General features: G+C 37.1%; 1 protein-coding gene across 6 annotated transcripts in view; it reads left to right on the top strand.

Annotated features, from left to right (window-relative positions):
• adka (adenosine kinase a) overlaps positions 1-17775 on the top strand; it is a 157918-nt gene that overhangs the window by 20509 nt on the left and 119634 nt on the right. For all 6 annotated transcript variants that reach the window (XR_007186771.1, XM_048204880.1, XM_048204879.1 and 3 more), the window contains exon 4: positions 13786-13864. Coding sequence is in view for 5 of the 6 variants with exons in the window: in XM_048204880.1 (XP_048060837.1) it covers positions 13786-13864 (79 nt within the window). In the remaining variant the exon portion in view is untranslated. The remainder of the gene's footprint in view (positions 1-13785; positions 13865-17775) is intronic.

Raw genomic sequence — 17775 nt, 5'->3', positions numbered from 1 at the left:
TTTAAAAAAGCTAAATGCTGATTGTTTAAAATGAAGTGCAACTCATTATACCACAGTACAGCTTTCCAACAGTATTTCATGTCAACTACCCATTAGCTGCTGTTGGATATTTATTTAAATGAACTTGTATTGCAGCTCGCACAGCCTTTTTTTATTGCAGACTGCAATTTATCAGTCGTACACATCAAAAGCTCTTTACACAGGACGTCCTGACATTGATTGAGTAGCATCCCATGGGATAACTTTGTGTCAGATATAAAATACTAACTTGTTTCAGAGCACGTTTTATGGCAGTTAATGACGTCCTCTGGTTTCAGCGGCTCAGGATGGCCCGTGACAGCTGTTTAGGGTGGAGAATGATATGTGTGTGCTTTCTGCTAAATGATTAAATGGTTAAAAGGCTCTTGATTGTAGCCGAGCCACGTGATCCCCTGGGCCCCTGCGAGGGGGGAAAGGTCCCGAGGCAGCTGCTGCTTTTGAGCAGGACTCCTTAAGCCCTCTGAGAGCAGGGCCCCTCGCCGTCTGTGCTCCAAGGTGCTGAAAAACAGTTATTCAAGCCCAAATCCTGTGAGCCCCTGTGTGTCTGTGCCTGGGTGAGTGTGTGTGTGTGTGTGTGTGCGTTCGATTCCAATCCGTTGGAGTCCCCTTGTGTGAAATAAACACCCAGGCTGCTCAGATTCCCCAGTGTGGATGACTAGGAGCAGGTGTCCCACCAAGCTTTATTAAGTCCTCTCCATCTCTCTCCATTAACATGGTGAATGTGGTCCGGTGGGGAAGAGGCCCTCACAGGAGGCCGTAGACACTCTGTCTGTCTGCGATTCAGATGTAAAGGGCCATGTAGGCATCCAAGTCAACCGCTGCATTCCACATAAGGGCTGGCTTAACCGCACTGTTTCATGCCTTATGTAACCCTATTTGAAAGGTGGGTTCTTATCGCCTTCTACCCGGAGGAACCTCCCCTCTCCTTTCACCTCAACCTGAGACCCGTCTTTATTGTACATCATCTTGCATGTTTGGTTTTTCTTTGCTGAGTTGCCCTTTGTTGCTCTTCAAAAGGAGGAAACTCCTCTGAGGATTACTGAATATTCAGGGTATCATGGTTTATTGGTGTTTCTTGAACTATGGGTATTTTTGGACCTGTGGACCCTCGTGAGAGACTTCTTTTTCACATTTGCTCTGGTTTATTTAATTTGTCCTGTTTTATTCCTCTGTAATTTTCATCACGGTGTCATTTCCACCACAACCCTGAAATTATTTGTTGTATTTGATATCATTCTCTGGTGGAAATGACTGTGATTAAAATGACATTTCAATCATTTATGGCAGGGTTTCCCAAAACTGGGGTTTGTGAAGCCCCGGGGGTTCGTGAAGGAATTGAAGGGGGTTGCGAGTTGATGAAAAGGTATAATAATTAATTGCATCATAAAAATGTAAATATGAAGTAAATATTTTAAAATAAAAACAGTCGAAATAAAACACAAACTATTTATTTATTTACCTGCATACCATTGACCAATAACCAACATCAGAGAATTGTGAACATGTGAATGTGTTGTTAAAATTTTGAAATATTAACATAAAATCTCAGGGGTATTTTGCATCACAGGGGATCGGCTGACAAAGTGTGAGAATCCTTGATTTATGGAAATAAATGACTCCTTTGTCTTGCTAAGGCAAATTTCATTGCTAGCATTTAATGCTTATTTAAATAATTATTAATTTGATTAATTTAAATAATATTTTTGTAATTTTTCATAATTTGTCAATTATTATGTGAGTAGAAATTGTGCTTTCACAAATGTTTGACTTGATTTTTTTCATGTCTCATTTCATATCAAGCATGCTTTTCAAGACACTTTTCATAAAACTTTATTAAGGGGAACATTTTGGTGAAAGGGGTGTAATTTGTGTAAAAACATGTAATTGTGAAAATTTTTTCCACACTAGAAATAAAGTTAGATTATTTTACTCTTTTGTTTAGTTAATCATGGTTTTTAATGTAATAATGTAATAACTTTCATATTTTTAGATTAAAAATCTAGGCCTGGGACAATGGTAAAACATACTCTACATAAAAGGCTTTTGAAAAGTAGCAAAAATATTGAAAAAGCATGTTAAAAAAGTTTCCAAGAGAGTTTTAATGTGACCTTCACGAAAACAGAAATGTTAAAATCTGTTCATTTTAATACAAATCAACCCCTGGGACATAAAAGTGCTTGAAGTTGAAGAAACACCCATATATACTGTAGAACACAAGGCTTTCTACACCTTTCAAAGCTATTACAGCTTTTTCCAAACTTATGACTATGTGAGAAAGCAGATCCCCTCCCTACTAGGTATGTGTAAAGAACACCCTCAGAGAAATATGTGTAAAAGAAGGCGGAAATTTCCAAGCGTGTTATGATTAACATTGAGAGAGGGCAAGATGGTGGTCCCCCCTCCTGCAGAAAAGTGCTCAGCGCAGGTTAGCGTTTAAGCTAGCATGCAGGCCAGGAACAGAGAATACTGATGGAGACATTAGTCAGGCTGCAATTGGGGGTTTATTTTTAGAGGGTGGCATTTAAAGCCAGGACACTTGGTTCTGCCTGCCTGTTAATGACTCATCTGGGGGAGAGAGAGAGAGAGAGAGAGAGGCCGCTGCCCAGCCATCGGCAAGAGCTACACTCTGCTCTGGATCGTCATGCACCAACCTGCGGTGCTTGAGCTTCAATTTTATAAATTTCAGATTTGTTCTTTATAGTTTAAATGCAAACTATGTTAAGTTTCAAGCATTATCGCACATGTTGTAGCTGCATGCACTTTTTATAGTTAATGTGACTGCATGAAGTGCAAAAGTTGGTTGTTTGTTTTTTCTTTTTTGTCTCCAAAGTATACATTTCCTATGTTAAATCAAAACCTTGAGTCAGGTTTGTGACAGACCTGTTTAATTCACTTGTTTATTGAGAGGCTAACGATGACGTGAAACCATTGACCACCTTGTTTCTATTTAAACGTGCAGCCCTGGCGAATGAATGGCTGCTTTGTGGCTTCGGTCAGTGAGATGCTTGTAAATTGTACATTTCCTCTCTGTTCCTGTGTTTATATGGAATTTACATGACAGCTACATTAATAATGTCCCACGCTCTTGCCACCTGGTATGTGCATTTCCAAATAAATGAACCCATCTATTTCACTTCATAATTCAGACATGCTCGGCAGTCAAAAGTTTATCCGGACTTTTTCACGACCACCCAACAGCAGGTTAAATTTGTTCCCTGCCATTAATCCTGACTCTGAGTGTGTGTGTGTGTGTGTGTGTTTGTGTGTGTGCGTGTGCATGTGCATGTTTTTTTTCTATATATGTATAGGTGTCTGTATTCGTGTGTACTTGAGGACATGTGTTGGCTCACTCCTGATTCGGCCTCTGCAGAATTTGTTCGACAAAGAGCCCAAACGCTTGCCATGATTTCAAATGGGAAAACAAGGCAGCTCTTTCTGAGGTCATGGTTGTATGTCAATAGCTCTAACAGATGCTATATAAATCTTTAATAGAACGCTCAGTGTTGTATAGACATGCACCTATGTGCATCCCAGTCCAGACGGTCTCTCTCGAGCACCGTTGGATGAATACAGCACATCTGACATTCACTGCATTTAGTTTACCCCAAAAAAGAACATTTTGGCATAATTTACTCTGGATGATTTTTTTTTGTTTTTGTTTTTTTGTCTTATTTAAATATTGTGTTGGTCTTTCTTTTCCATGCAACTGCAATAAATGGCACCTTATGCACTATATTCAAAGTATTCTAAATCCATTCAGTAGTTGTGTGTATTGTGGTAGGAACAGACTGGTATTTAATTTATTCACTGAAAATGCTCATTCATGAGAGTTCACCAGAGAGGTAGCGATGCCAAATCTATGAATTAATCATTCTTTTAGAGTTGGATCTTTTCAGTGAAAAAAAGTTTGGTTCACAAAATTCATCTACTGCTAGCAGATGATTTACAGCTCTCTGTAAATCATTTTTATTGTATGATTTAAGAAGACTTACTGTTCAAAGGTTTGGGGTCAGTAAGATATTTTTTAAGGTTGTTGAAAAGTCTTGTATGCTCACCAAGACTGCATTTATTTGATAAAACAATTGATGTCCCTCATTTTTTTTAATTGCCTTTCTTCCTTTCACATATTTTAGTAATCATAAGTTAGGTCATCATTCGAGAGCTTAAACACTCAAAATTCATCCTGTGAAAACAGTTTTGAATTTGGACATTGCTTTACTATGGAAACTGTCGACCATTTAGCGGGCCCCTTTTCCTAGTGGACAGTGTCATGTTTCAAATTACAAAATGTATTTTAACCATTTTATTATATCAACTTTTTCTAATCTTGACAAAACACATCATTAGAAAATCTGAGACTCAGTGTTCCATATTTGGTGACTGTTTTGTGATAGAAGTGATATTGTGATAGAAATGTATTTGTTACAGGAGAAGGCATAAAAAAATCAATGGAATGTGGGTATCACCCATTGGCTATTTTTGGTATAGCGCCTCAATAAAATCTCATAGGAATTTCAGTTTTTGTGATATCAACTTCAAGTTTGGAACACAACTTGGTTAGACACATGACTTGGATTTTATAGCTATTTTACAGTAAAAATTATTTAGTAAAATATATTTTTTTGTATAAAATAAAAAAAATGTTTAGTACAGTACATTTGCTTTACAGTACAACTTTTTTTTTCTTTTTTTTTTTTTTTTTTATACCAAGGATTTTTTTCTGCTGGCCCAGTTGTGCCAGTGCTTCAAATTTTTACTTGTCCTGAAAAAAAAAAAAGAATCCAAAAAATAATCAAATTATGAACAATGGCACAAATAAATACAATAGAACAAACATACAGTTGAAAGTACAGAGGTACAGAGTTTGAATAAACTGAATAATCAAATGTAAAATAACACTGCATAGTCTTCACTGTATAAATTAAATGCAGATTAATCCTTATTAAAGTTACAAAAGGTATTCAGTCAAGAGCAGTGAGTGATGATTTTTTTTTTTTTTTTTTTTTTAAGGTTGCTGTCACTTTAAGACCTAATGCCTCGATCAAATTTAGTGTTAAACATACATTTTATTTCTCAACTGTTTATGTTCACTTAAGACATAACTGACTGTGTTTACGAAGATACTCTCCAAGATGGGAATTTTGACATAATTTTGTGTGAATTTGTCCATTCAAGCTCAAGAATATGTGAAAGAGAACTCAATTCAGTATTCACGTGCTGTCCTTCTTGTCACGCTTAAGATGTGTGTGTACACAAAACTTCTCACACAGTGTGCACAGAACACAGAAGTAGAACAAGTCTCACACAAGTACAGAATTAAGCTCTCTTTCACATCATCTTGTGTGTGAATATTTAATGATAAACTTTTGTGACGATGCAGCACTGTCCTGATTGGGCCATTGACACGTCCTTCAACTGTCCTGAGCGTCTTTCCATTGGGCAGTCCTTATTGTTGAGCCCTGCATTTATTACTGTGATGGCAAAAATAATTTTTCAGCAGCCATTGCTCTGTTTTCAGAAATCATTCTGATATGCTGATTTGGTGCTCAAGAAACATTTCAATGTTATCAACAACAGTTGTGCTGTGCTGCTAAATATTTTTGCGATAACCATGATTTTCTTTTTCACAATTCTTTTGATAAATAGAAAGCTTATGTGTGTGTTTGTGTGTATGTGGGTCAGTGACGTGACTGGTCACTTTTTTTGTTTAGAAGCCTTAATAATAATAATAAAAAAAATTAAGATATGACATCCAAAGTATGTAAAATAGTACAACTAGATCACTTTTATTTAATCTAAAAGGTTTTAATTATATTTTGCTACATATAAAGATTTTGAAGTGTCAAAAGGTCATTCGGTTTAACCGTCCACAGGCCAATACAGCCATTTAATTTGTGATTAAAATATCTTAAAATGTAATGAATGTATATATTTTTTTTATTCTGGCATGATTTTATATCATCATATATCAACATAGTGCAAAATGGTATTAAAATTATGTGTAGAAGTCGTAGCTTTGTTATGAGAAAGAATGTCCGGAAAAATGAATTTCATTATTGTCATTCGAAGTAACCAATATAAAGGGACCATTTTGGATCAAGTCATGTGTTCAATATCATGTGACAGGATGTGACATCATTCAGACACCTGCAAAATAATATTTTCTGAACAGTATGAAGGTCAATAAATGATGGCAGAATTGGCAGATCTCATTTGTTGTCAGCATAATTTCTCAGTTGATTAAAAATTAGATTTTCCACTAAAAGTCACTAATGTCACTACAATAGCTATTGCAGAGTTTCTCACCGCATCTTAACGATTTGGCATAAACTTCAACACACACTTCACTTTATTGTTCAGTGGGGTGATTACTCACAAAACAAACTGTTCCTAGTAAAGTGTTTCTGCTCATTTATGATCTCCTCCACTTTTCCATCCATTCCTCATTGAACTGTGGACTTACATAAACCCATGTTTACAGACAAAAAGGCTTATTTATTTGTCAGTTGTCTTCTCTAGTGTACAACACATCCTCAGCTTGGGACATTTTGGCATCTATGAGGAATTGTGAATTTGGTGCATCATATCTCAGCTCCAATGACCAGCGCTCTTCCAAACCACTACTGAAAGGTTCATCATATGGAGTTCTGAAGGATCTCTATGAATCATTGAGCTGTGAGCTTAGACATAGACACACACACACACACACACACACACACACACACACACACACACACACACACACACACACACACACACACACACACACCACTTGGTTTGTTTTATTTACAGCCCTTTCACTGTCTTATCCTTCAAACTTCTTGTCTATATCTCTCGCTATCTGGACAGGGCCCTGACAGGGTGTTTTATATCGGCCTGCTAATGAGTATTTAAGTGCTTGCTGTTATTGTTAGTTCTGTATGATAATGTGTGCGGTGTTGGCTGTCATAAAGGCAGCGTTTCTGTGAGAAGCTGTCAGTTCTGTTTAGAATATGGCCTGCATTAGTAAAGCGCTGTATTCTTCCTTCATTAGAGGTCTTCTCTGCAAACAATGTGACTGGCAGAGCAGAGCGTCTCACTTCAGCGTTTAGAGTAAGCTGTCTCATTGTTCTTGTTTAATTGTATCCAGTTCTATTGACAAAAACAATGTTATTGGAGTGGAGGTGGATATTCTGGATCTAATTAACTGCGATTGTTGTGCTTCAAAGTTCCATCTAAAGGAATTCTGAAGACTTGACCTGGTTTTGTTTAGCATCATTGCATTGTGCTCTCTTCCCCCTCTATCACTTTGCTTTTCTCTTTATTTTTAATTTTTGTTTATTTTACCTTTTTTTTTTGCACCTCAATTTTGCTTTAGCTTCCAAAGACCAAAAAAAAATGAAGACCAAAATTCTAAATAGTGGCTTCTTCCAAATAGCTGTCTGAAAAATCAGTTGTATCACCATCCTGGATAGACACTCAGCTCTCATCTTGCTTTAATATGTCTAACCACAAGCATATGTGAGACATGTTGCCTCTGGTTTTATCAATCTGAAGTTTAAGCGCATTCTTTTCAGCTCTTGTAACATTTGTGGTGAGGCATTTCAAAGAGTGCAGTCTGACGTTCCTCACTGTGCCCCCTCTCTTCATAAGTGAACATTTGGTGCTCGCAAAAAAAAAAAAAAAGAAAAAAAAAAGGACAAAATGTGGTCCTCGTGCTTCACTTGAATTAAATGGTTTGCTACCCAGCCGTGCTTAAGATCCATCACTGATCCTGTGGGTTATATTTACTAGGCACTTCATGGCTGCATACCATGAATGATTTTTTTTGATTAACTCTAGAAATTTTTTAGGGCTGAAACGATTAGTCGACATTATCGACAACGTCGACAATAAAAAATTGTCGACAAATATTTTTGTTGTCGAATAGTCTCTTGATCTCATACGACCTATTTGAAGGGCCTGCAATAACGCGGTGTAACCAGTGGGGCGCTGTAGCGCAATACTGTAATGCAACCCTCCCGGATCCAATCCAATAAAAGAAGTCAGCGCTTTGGAGAGCATAGTGCAAATGAAGTCGAACCCGTGAAATGTGGGAGATTAACATAGCATAAACATAACAAACATAACGTTTAGCATAACTACAGAATACTGTCATGCAGGGCCACCAACTCTCATTCAAACTCACTGTTCTCACGCCACACGTTCATTTTCTCACACAGTGAAAGATGCATCGCAGAGCAAAGAGGACACAGACAACGCACCGACAGATCAGGTTACTTTTGATATAAAACTAAGTCTAAGCTTTTAAATTCAGTCAATATTACTACGGGATTCAAACAATACTTGTGGTGGTGACGCTGTTTAACGTTGTGTGGCAGATCGCTGTAACACCTCGGTTCAAGCGGCATGTGAACTTATTCCTCTCTATTACAGCGCGAAATAAACATGAATAAACATCAAAAAGTACTTACTGAACTTACTGAAATGAATCCATCTCTATTGTAATCACTTAATCGGAGTTTTAACCGCAGAAAGAAGTCAATAAAACTTGCAAACAAATATATCACACAAAATGTAACATTTACCTCAGGAAAGCCATTCAATGACCATAAACTCGATAGTTTGTGTGTGTGTGTGCATATATATATATATATATATATATATATATATATATATATATATATATATATATATATATATATAATATGTGTGTGTATGTATGTTGTTGTTTCATTTTTCAAAAAAAACCCTAAATAATTAAATTATATTTTATTAACCTGCAGGATATTGGTCTATTCAGTTGGCTTGAAAATGATCAAAAATACACTTTTAAAAGCTGAAGTGATTTCCTTGTTTTATTTAATAGTTAAAGTACAGTATAACTCAATATTTTAACTAATTGCTAAAGTAGAATAATCGAACAAAGCTTACTGATTAGCCAGTGCAATCGATGATTAGTCGATCAATCGTTCTAATAATCGATAGATTAATCGATTATCAAAATAATCGTTTGTTGCAGCCCTATTTTTTTTTATAAATAAGTCCCTCTATTATGCTGTTTTAAAGTCTCTCTAAATCCCTCCTTTCCTTGAGCCTACTCTGCTCTGATTGGTCAGATGGCCTAGTCTGTTATGATTAGTCTACCTCTTACAGCGCGTGTCAGAAACTAAATGCCCATTACCATATCTAAATTTCAGCTCCGGAGGCTTCCTCAATCCTTAGCAATTGACACTGTATGGACATTAGGGCTGCCCCCTAATATTCGACTAATCATTAGTCAACTAGAAGAGGCTTAGTCATATGTTGAAATATGTATTATTTATTATATATAAAATTGAACCCCCCCATAGTGGCTAGTAGGAGTGACTGCGTTACACGGCACTACTGAAATCCATCTGCATTTGGCAGGTTGGCGGGTGCTAATGTCAAACTCTGTATATATAATGCAAGGTATCATGTATATATTCAGTACTTTTAATATAACATTCTCCCCATAGGTGCAACAACGGCGTCTAACTTCCATCTGTAGATTCACCCCACCTCCCACTGTACTACTTACTCCCTTTGTCACCACTCTACAGCCACCCAATTTACATTTCTGAAATAAAAGGCTTCTCACAATTGATTGTGTTTTCCACAATCTGACTGGAGTGCTGCTTTGATGTTGTTCGTGGAGTGCCTAGACACAAGGCTGTGTGTAGAGCAGTGTTTGCCTGTGGCCATTGATGAACAGTCCCTGCCTCTCCCCACAGGCTCACTGTTTGTTTGTGAGAATTGCCTATGTAGCCACATCAGCTGCTTCCAGTCAAGCTACTATACAGTAAATAAACCCGCCGTCAATATTGAGCATTGGTGCTGTTGCCTCTTGCTGTGAGGTAGACTGCTTTTTTCCTTTACTGGGGTAGTAAACAGTTCTCAATAGCGGCTTTTTCAATCAATAATGCTCACGTGTATGTTCCTTGCTTTTTTTATTATTCTTATTGTGAGTTTTCTCAATGTGTGTATGGTTAGTTTGTGTGTGTGTGTGTATGTGTGTGTGCTCTGTAACTCTACACTGAGGTGCTGTGGCAGATCTCCCATCCACAGTTCTGATCTTGACCCATTTCAGGCCATAACTAAGATGTGTTCTCCAGTATAGCTGGGCACAGAGTGCAAGAGTTTTTTTTTTTTTTTTTTTTTTTTTTTTTTTTTTAATGCATGCATTTGTGTGTAAAGGGTAATGTGTTTGTGTGTGCGTATGCTCGTGGTTTGACTTGCTTAGCTCAGTCCCACGCACTGTGGTCAGAATGGTTAGTATTTTTTTTCTGTAGGCCGAGGAAGTGTGTATATTGTTCCCACGCTATGAAGACTTCAGGGTCCCATACTCCAGACAGGGGGCGCTGGCGGCCTCTGCACTCAGCTCTGACCCAGGCAGCACGGGAATGTTGGAAAAACGCTTTATGATACCAAGATGTTTGTAAACGGACAGCATGGTTAAGTAAACTTCAGTGAACTGTGCTTGTCATGTGAAACCAGAATCTCTCTTACAGTTTGAAATAACCGTGTTCTATTTTAATATAGTTTAAAATGTAATTTATTTCTGTGATGGCAAAACTGAATTTTCAGCATCATTATTACTCCAGTCTTCAAAGTCACATGATCCTGATTTGGTGCTCAAGAAATATTTCTTCTTATTATCAATGTTGAAAACAGTTGTGCTGCTTAATATTTTTTGTGGAAACTGATACTTTTTCAGGATTCTTTGATTTAAACCCATATTTTGATCTCTTCCTCACACAAAGCTGTTGTGTATACTACACAAGTTGCAAATATTCTGTATTTCGTATTAATTTGTATTACCACTATTATAATGCTTTTATTATTTTTTTGGGGGGAGCTTGGTATTATAAATCACCATCCACTTGGATTTTATAGAAAAGATCTGCTTGGACTTTCTCACGTCATTTTGGTGTTCACAGAGTTTAAAAAAACGGAATGGCATGAAGATGATTAGATGACAGTTTTCATTTTTAGGTGAGTGATCCCTTTAAGAGGCATCTCTCACAGGCACACACAAGGAAGACGCACGTGATTATGCTCTCAGGAGGTGTCACTCCACTGTTTACAAAAGCTTCAAAAGGCTGAAGACGAGCTGGAGTGAGAAACCGGTGCATTTGTTGTCGGGCAGCATCTTGAAGAGCCTCAACATGCCAGCCATCTCCAGCCTGAGCCTTTTGTTGCCAAGTGTGCAGAGCTCCTGTTGCTAAAGGAAGTACTTAAATGTGTAGTTATGTGAGATCCCTCCTCGCTGAAGCCGGCCCCCTGCCGTTTCTTCCTGCTCCTTGGCTGAATATGAAGTGTTGCTTGATGGGCTTTTCCCCTCTGACAGTGTCACAAGAGGAGTGACAGATCCGTGGGAGAGCTGACCCACCTCCCAGAGGAAGTGCTGGGAGCCAGGGGTGGCCCATTCAGTGCCCGAAGGCCACTCTCTTCTAATGGAACATGATAAGCTTTTCATGAGGCACTGTGCAGTGCTACTTTTGTACACCCATGTCTGTGTGGGCTCGGTACATCAGTGTCGTCATTGCCTTGCTCTGAGTTCATGGGAACATAAATTGTGTTATTGAGAGCCACACCTAGTTAATGTTACCTTCTATGGGTTTCTTGTCTGGTATGTGTAAAAACAAGAAGTTGACCTTGTTAATGGCAGTGAATCCAGTCAGATAAAATTACTTCATTTATTTTTGGATTTTTGTTACAGTATACTAATTGCTGATTATAGATGGCCAACTGTAAGTAAAATATGTTTTGCAAATACATGGTGTTGATCCATCCATATATTTTTCATTTTTAAAAATGTTTGACCTCATAAAGTTAAAAGTCATAACACGTTTTTCTGGCAGAAACGACAGACTTCTTTCTGGTGACATATGCTGGACTACTCATTTAGTCGGCTTAAAACCCAGCCCTTCACAATTGACTACAAGCTGGCATTCATTTTTTTAGTGCAACGGCCAAATGTCAAAATTCAATCAAAAACTGATGAAATGGTCCAAGCCCCCACCCTGAATTTTTGTTTTTGATCATCTGTTACACTGATGTGCATCACAATACGGAAGAAAAGATCTGTCGATAATTCAGTTTCAATGTGACTTTGAGAAAGTAAGTTACTGAAGTACTAGGGTTTATTGTACAAGAGTTCCATGGAAATTAATGATGCTTCAAATTGTGTGCTTCAGTATTAGACTATAGACTATATATTTATTTTTATATGGATTAGTTTTACAATCTCTTTATGAACTTTTTGAAGTGTCAAATTGGTAGTTGCGTAGACTGTCAATAGAGGGACAGAAATCTCTCAGATTTCATTTAAAATATCTTTATTTGTGTGTCGAAGTTGAACGAAAGTCTTGGGTGTTTGGAATGACTTTGGGGTGAGTAACTGTAAATAATTGACTTTTTTCATTTTTTGGTGAACTAACCCTTTAAATGAGTGACTCGATCCAAATCTGCAGTTGCAAATATCAGAAACTAGAATATCAGGAACTAGTTTTTTGTTTTGTTTTGTTTTTTATACTTATGCCACCAAGCATTCACCCAGAACACCCTAGCAACTGCATAGCAATGCTTTGGCAACAAAACCGAAACCATTGTGTCACTGCAGACAAGAACCACTCACGTTCTCTTCAGGAAGTGCTAATCTGGTTATTATTAGCATGTACAAAACCACTTTTAAATTTGGTACAAACATTTATCATCTTTGGCTAGTCACATTGGTAATTTTTTTATTATTGTTAATGTGATTTATCTATTTTTTTAGTTATCGTTGAAATTAAGCCATTTTCTATATAGCACTTTTTTACTCAGTAGTATCTCTCTTACTCTTACTTTTTTTTTAGGTTTTATTCTTATTTAAAACCATGTATATTAATGTATGTGGCAGGATATTAGCTATTGCAATTGACATTCACTTGAAATGTGTCAGCAATTTTTGCTAATCTGCAACACTAACAATGTGTAATAGTAGCACAGAAGAGACCACTTCTCTTAGAAACTGCTGCCCCTGGATATGTTACATGAAAATATTGTTTAATATCAGTGTAGCACTGTTTGTTAACTGGTTCTTGTATCCTGGATACCTATTCTTCATACCCTTCATCTTTAGTTTACATGCACATGTGAGTTGTTGTATGTATATATGTATGCATGTGAGGTTTATATGATAGCAGATATCAGTCTTAGACATCAGTGCTATATGTAGAGGAGCTTTGTGTGTGTTTTCTCATGCTTGTGTTTGGACTGCAGAAGCCACGGGAGGTCATGTCCTTCAGTGACTCAGACTATTTGCATGCTGTTAAAATCTGTTGCACACACAGGTTTGGGGTGGATGCTTTTCTCTGTAATAATGTCCAGACATGGAGCAGGTCGTTTGTTGACTTTGTTTGGGTCTTTTGTTTGTGTGTGCGTGCGCATGTCTGTACACGCTGAGGGATGCGTGCAGAAGTACAGTACACTCACACTTTCTCAGAAGGCTCACTGCCCTGCGGCACAAGGCTTCAAGTCCTCCATTTCCTGTTTACAGTGTCTGAGGTTTCCTGTTCTCGATGCATCTCCACTGGGTGATCTTGCGATTGTACTCTGGACAAGGCCTGTGTTAAAAATAAAACACCCTTGTTTCAGTCTTTCAAGAAAAATCTCCCCATTTTGTTTAATTGTATGTGTACATGCATAAAGATTTTTTTCTTGTCTTATGTAAACTTTTTTTCCCTCTCTTTTGTATTTTAGGTTTGAAGAGATAGTCAAGAAATTCAAGGTTGAATATCATGCTGGAGGTGCCACTCAGAACTCTGTGAAAGTTGCACAGGTTGGTGCTCAAAGCGGCAGCCAGTATTTAATGCATGCAATGTTAGCAATGACAAGGTCATGAATTCCAAAGAAATGCATGATCGGATAAAATGTATAGCTTGAATACAATGTTGCTTTGGATAAAAAAACATTGCCAAATGCATAAATGTAATACATCATGAACTGTTCACACAGGTGGACAGGTGGTTTTGTACATCCTATGTGGTCTAAATTTGGGGACACACTTAGCGACTAGCTGAAATATTCTAAGACTGAACTGAAAACACTATATGGTTTTAAATACTGACTGTAAACACGCAACTGGCACAGACCCCGTGCATTTGGGCATAATCAGTTGTAAGTATCAAACTACGTTCATAATCGGCCTTACAATCATTAAATGTGTCCCTGGCTTAAAGTATATAATCTGGAGTATATAAATATATAAATATTATATTATATATATTATATTATATATAATCTATGGTTCAATGTACATTTTTAATACTTCAGTTGATTCATTAATTGAAAGGAATTCTTAAAGGGTTAGTTCACCCAAAAATGAAAATTCTGTCATTTATTACTCACCCTCATGCCGTTCCACACCTGTAAGACCTTCGTTAATCTTCGGAACACAAATTAAGATATTTTTGTTAAAATCCGATGGCTCCGTGAGGCCTGCATAGGGAGCAATGATATTTCCTCTCTCAAGATCCATTAATGTACTAAAAACATATCTAAATCAGTTCATGTGAGTACAGTGGTTCAATATTAATATTATAAAGCGATGAGAATATTTTTGGTGCGCCAAAAAAACAAAATAACGACTTATTTAGTGATGGCCGATTTCAAAACACTGCTTCATGAAGCTTTGGAGCATAATGAATCAGCGTATTGAATCATGATTCGGATCGCATGTCAAACCACTGAAATCATGTGACTTTGGCGCTCCGAACAGCAGATTCAATACACTGATTCATTATGCTCCGAAGCTTCCAGAAGCAGTGTTTTGAAATCAGCCATCACTATATAAGTCGTTATTCAAATATAAATCGTTTTTTTGGCGCACATAAAAAAATATTCTCATCACTTTATAATATTAATATTGAACCACTGTACTCACATGAACTGATTTAGATATGTTTTTAGTACATTTATGGATCTTGAGAGAGGAAATGTCATTGCTCCCTATGCAGGCCTCACGGAGCCATCGGATTTCAACAAAAATATCTTAATTTGTGTTCTGAAGATTAACGAAGGTCTTACGGGTGTGAAACGGCATGAGGGTGAGTAATAAATAACAGAATTTTTATTTTTTGTTTAACTAACCCTTTAATCCTTAACCAATATGCATGTACCTAAAATATTTTTTGGGGGCTGTAAATAATGCATAAGATATAAAAACACAAAACATTAGTTGTTGTTATTAATAATAATAATAATAATATTATTATTATTATTATTATTATTATTATTATTTAAAGTTATCTCCAGTCTACTTCCTTGGAAGATTTTGATGTGTTTACATTTTTATTTCTTAAATCTTTTGGGGTGTTTTTTTCAAATTCAGTGTTTGTTTGTTTATTATTTATTTATTTATTAAATACTATTTGTATTAATTAATTAATTTATTTATTATTATTTTTTAATTTATGTAATCAAAAACCACTTTATATTAGCAACATTCATTCACACTCACATCTGAGATTACTATGCTACGATTTCTAACAGCTACTGGTCACTTTGGTTCTGCAGAGACCTTAAATTCAACTAAACAGAAGGATATAATAGAAAATTATGAAACATGTTTGAAATGGGTAATTTGTCGGTTTCTGGCCTTTGTACCCATACACAAGTAAGGTATTATAAAACCATCTCATTTCTGTGAGAATAATGTCAGGGGTAAGATTTGTACACAATAATTATTTCACAGCTTAACTTTTGAAAACTTGCTGCATGCAGTGTATTTATCTTTTTTCTTTTTTTTTTTTTTGGATCCATTTTTACTCTAGTTTTACAGGTTTATATTTGTTACATCAGACACAGCAAGATTTAATGTTGGATGCATCTCCCTGATTTATAGCCCAACAGAGAAACAGATATCTTAAGATCTTTTCAGCCCTTCACATTTGCTGGCCTAGTTTGCAGCCATTCTTGGGTTAGAGCGTTTCCAGAAAGTCTAAATATTGTTTTTCCCTTTTTTCAAGCTCGTTCCAAATATTCCCAAGACATGATGCTTCAAATCTGGGTGGAATATTTTATTTGTGTGATATTGTTTAAGGGTAACAACAGAAATAATCTGAAATCCCTGATGGTCCAGTTGGGTGCTGTCACAGCAGAGAATGAGATCTGCTTAAATTGCCTTGTTGCCCTCAGGGCCCAACTAGACTGAGTTTGATTCCTCCAGCACATGTCCAGTACCGCTGTATACTTTTGCATGTGGCTGCAGACATCAACACTTTTAAGACCTAAGATACAGGAGTTATTTAGATATATATCATCTAAACAGACACATGGAATTTTCTGATGATCTCCAGATGATGCACAGCATCCAAATCTACAGATGCATTAGGCTGCAGAGGCTTTCACACGCAGTGCATCTATCACCATGAAATACAGACCTCGGTGTGTGATGAGGTAAGACCGTGGATAATCATTTGGGAATCTGCCAGTGCAAGCAAATGTGATTTCATTACTTTAGTGTCTGACTCCTTGTGTTGTTGGGCACATTTGTTATGACCCGAATACAGCCCGAAAGGACTTAAAGAAATGATTCTTCATTTAAGTCTTGCTTTTTCTGTTGTGTTCCAACATTTATTTTGCTTAACAGGATTTGCTGTAAACGTCCTTGCGAGGATGTCTGCGCTATCTTCTAGCTCTTCACCTGCCGTTGCAGATAACAGAGTCAGGGCGGTTAAAGTTGTGCCCATTTTAAGCGACGGTAGTTACGAAGGCTCCCAGTGATATGTGGGTTGTTAAGCAGCAGTTTGATCAGACAGCTCTTCAAAGCTGGCTCGCGTTCGAAGGGAAGCTTGATGCGGAACCAGGCCTCTGAGATTAACACATGGCAGCACCTGGAACGCCAGGAGCAACACAACCTGTGTGCTGGTGTCGCTGAAAACGAGGGCTTTCAAACGCAATGACATGGGCTGCCTTGTGCGTGTACATCAAAGCACCCATGTGTAGATGAGGTGCTCCAATCGGAGGCTGTTCTCAGCCTCGGGCGCTGCTTGGCAGACGTGGGAGGGAGCATGTTCCGCTCCCAATACCTGACCAAGATGGGTAGACCATTTACACAAGAACAACCAGTCATTGGAGAGGCAGAGCTATCTTGCTCCCTCTGCATCACCTTTTCTCTCTTTGCCCCTGCTCTTCCCATGACCATGAAATCAAACCAATCGCCATTTTTTTTTTTGCCTACTTATCCTTTCTCATCCTTTCAGTTGTGCACTCCAGAAAAAAAAAAACACACAGCAAAAACATTCCCCAAAGCATATTTCTTAAAGGTTCAGCCACTCATAGTTCACTCATTAATGAAAAGTCTGTCATCAATTACTTAGCTTCATGTATGACTTGCTTTCTTCTGTGGAAAACAAAAGTTGGAACACTGGCACTGTTAAGCTTCAAAATGACAAAAAAAAAAAAAAAAAAAAAATGGTGCACTATATTCAAAGTCTTTTGAAGCCATTTGATGGCTTTGTATAAGAAACGTACCAAAATTTGAGCTGTTGTTCATTGAAAATCTGTTAACTTGGCCTAGATTTCCTTCATAATAGTTGATGAGACAAGTAGAGATGTCCTATTTGTTAACATATAGCTACTAATAATTTAGATCTTTTCAGTAAATTGGTTGATTCAGTTTTCAAAATCATTCTGAACAATTAATTTCACAAACCAGAATGATAATATAGGAATGAAACTTGAAATTGT

Source organism: Megalobrama amblycephala, linkage group LG10 (assembly GCF_018812025.1).
Source record: "Megalobrama amblycephala isolate DHTTF-2021 linkage group LG10, ASM1881202v1, whole genome shotgun sequence".
In the NCBI taxonomy this organism is placed as follows: domain Eukaryota; kingdom Metazoa; phylum Chordata; class Actinopteri; order Cypriniformes; family Xenocyprididae; genus Megalobrama; species Megalobrama amblycephala.
The sequence above is the reverse complement of the archived record's forward strand: the minus strand, read 5'-3'. Positions and strand labels throughout refer to the sequence as shown.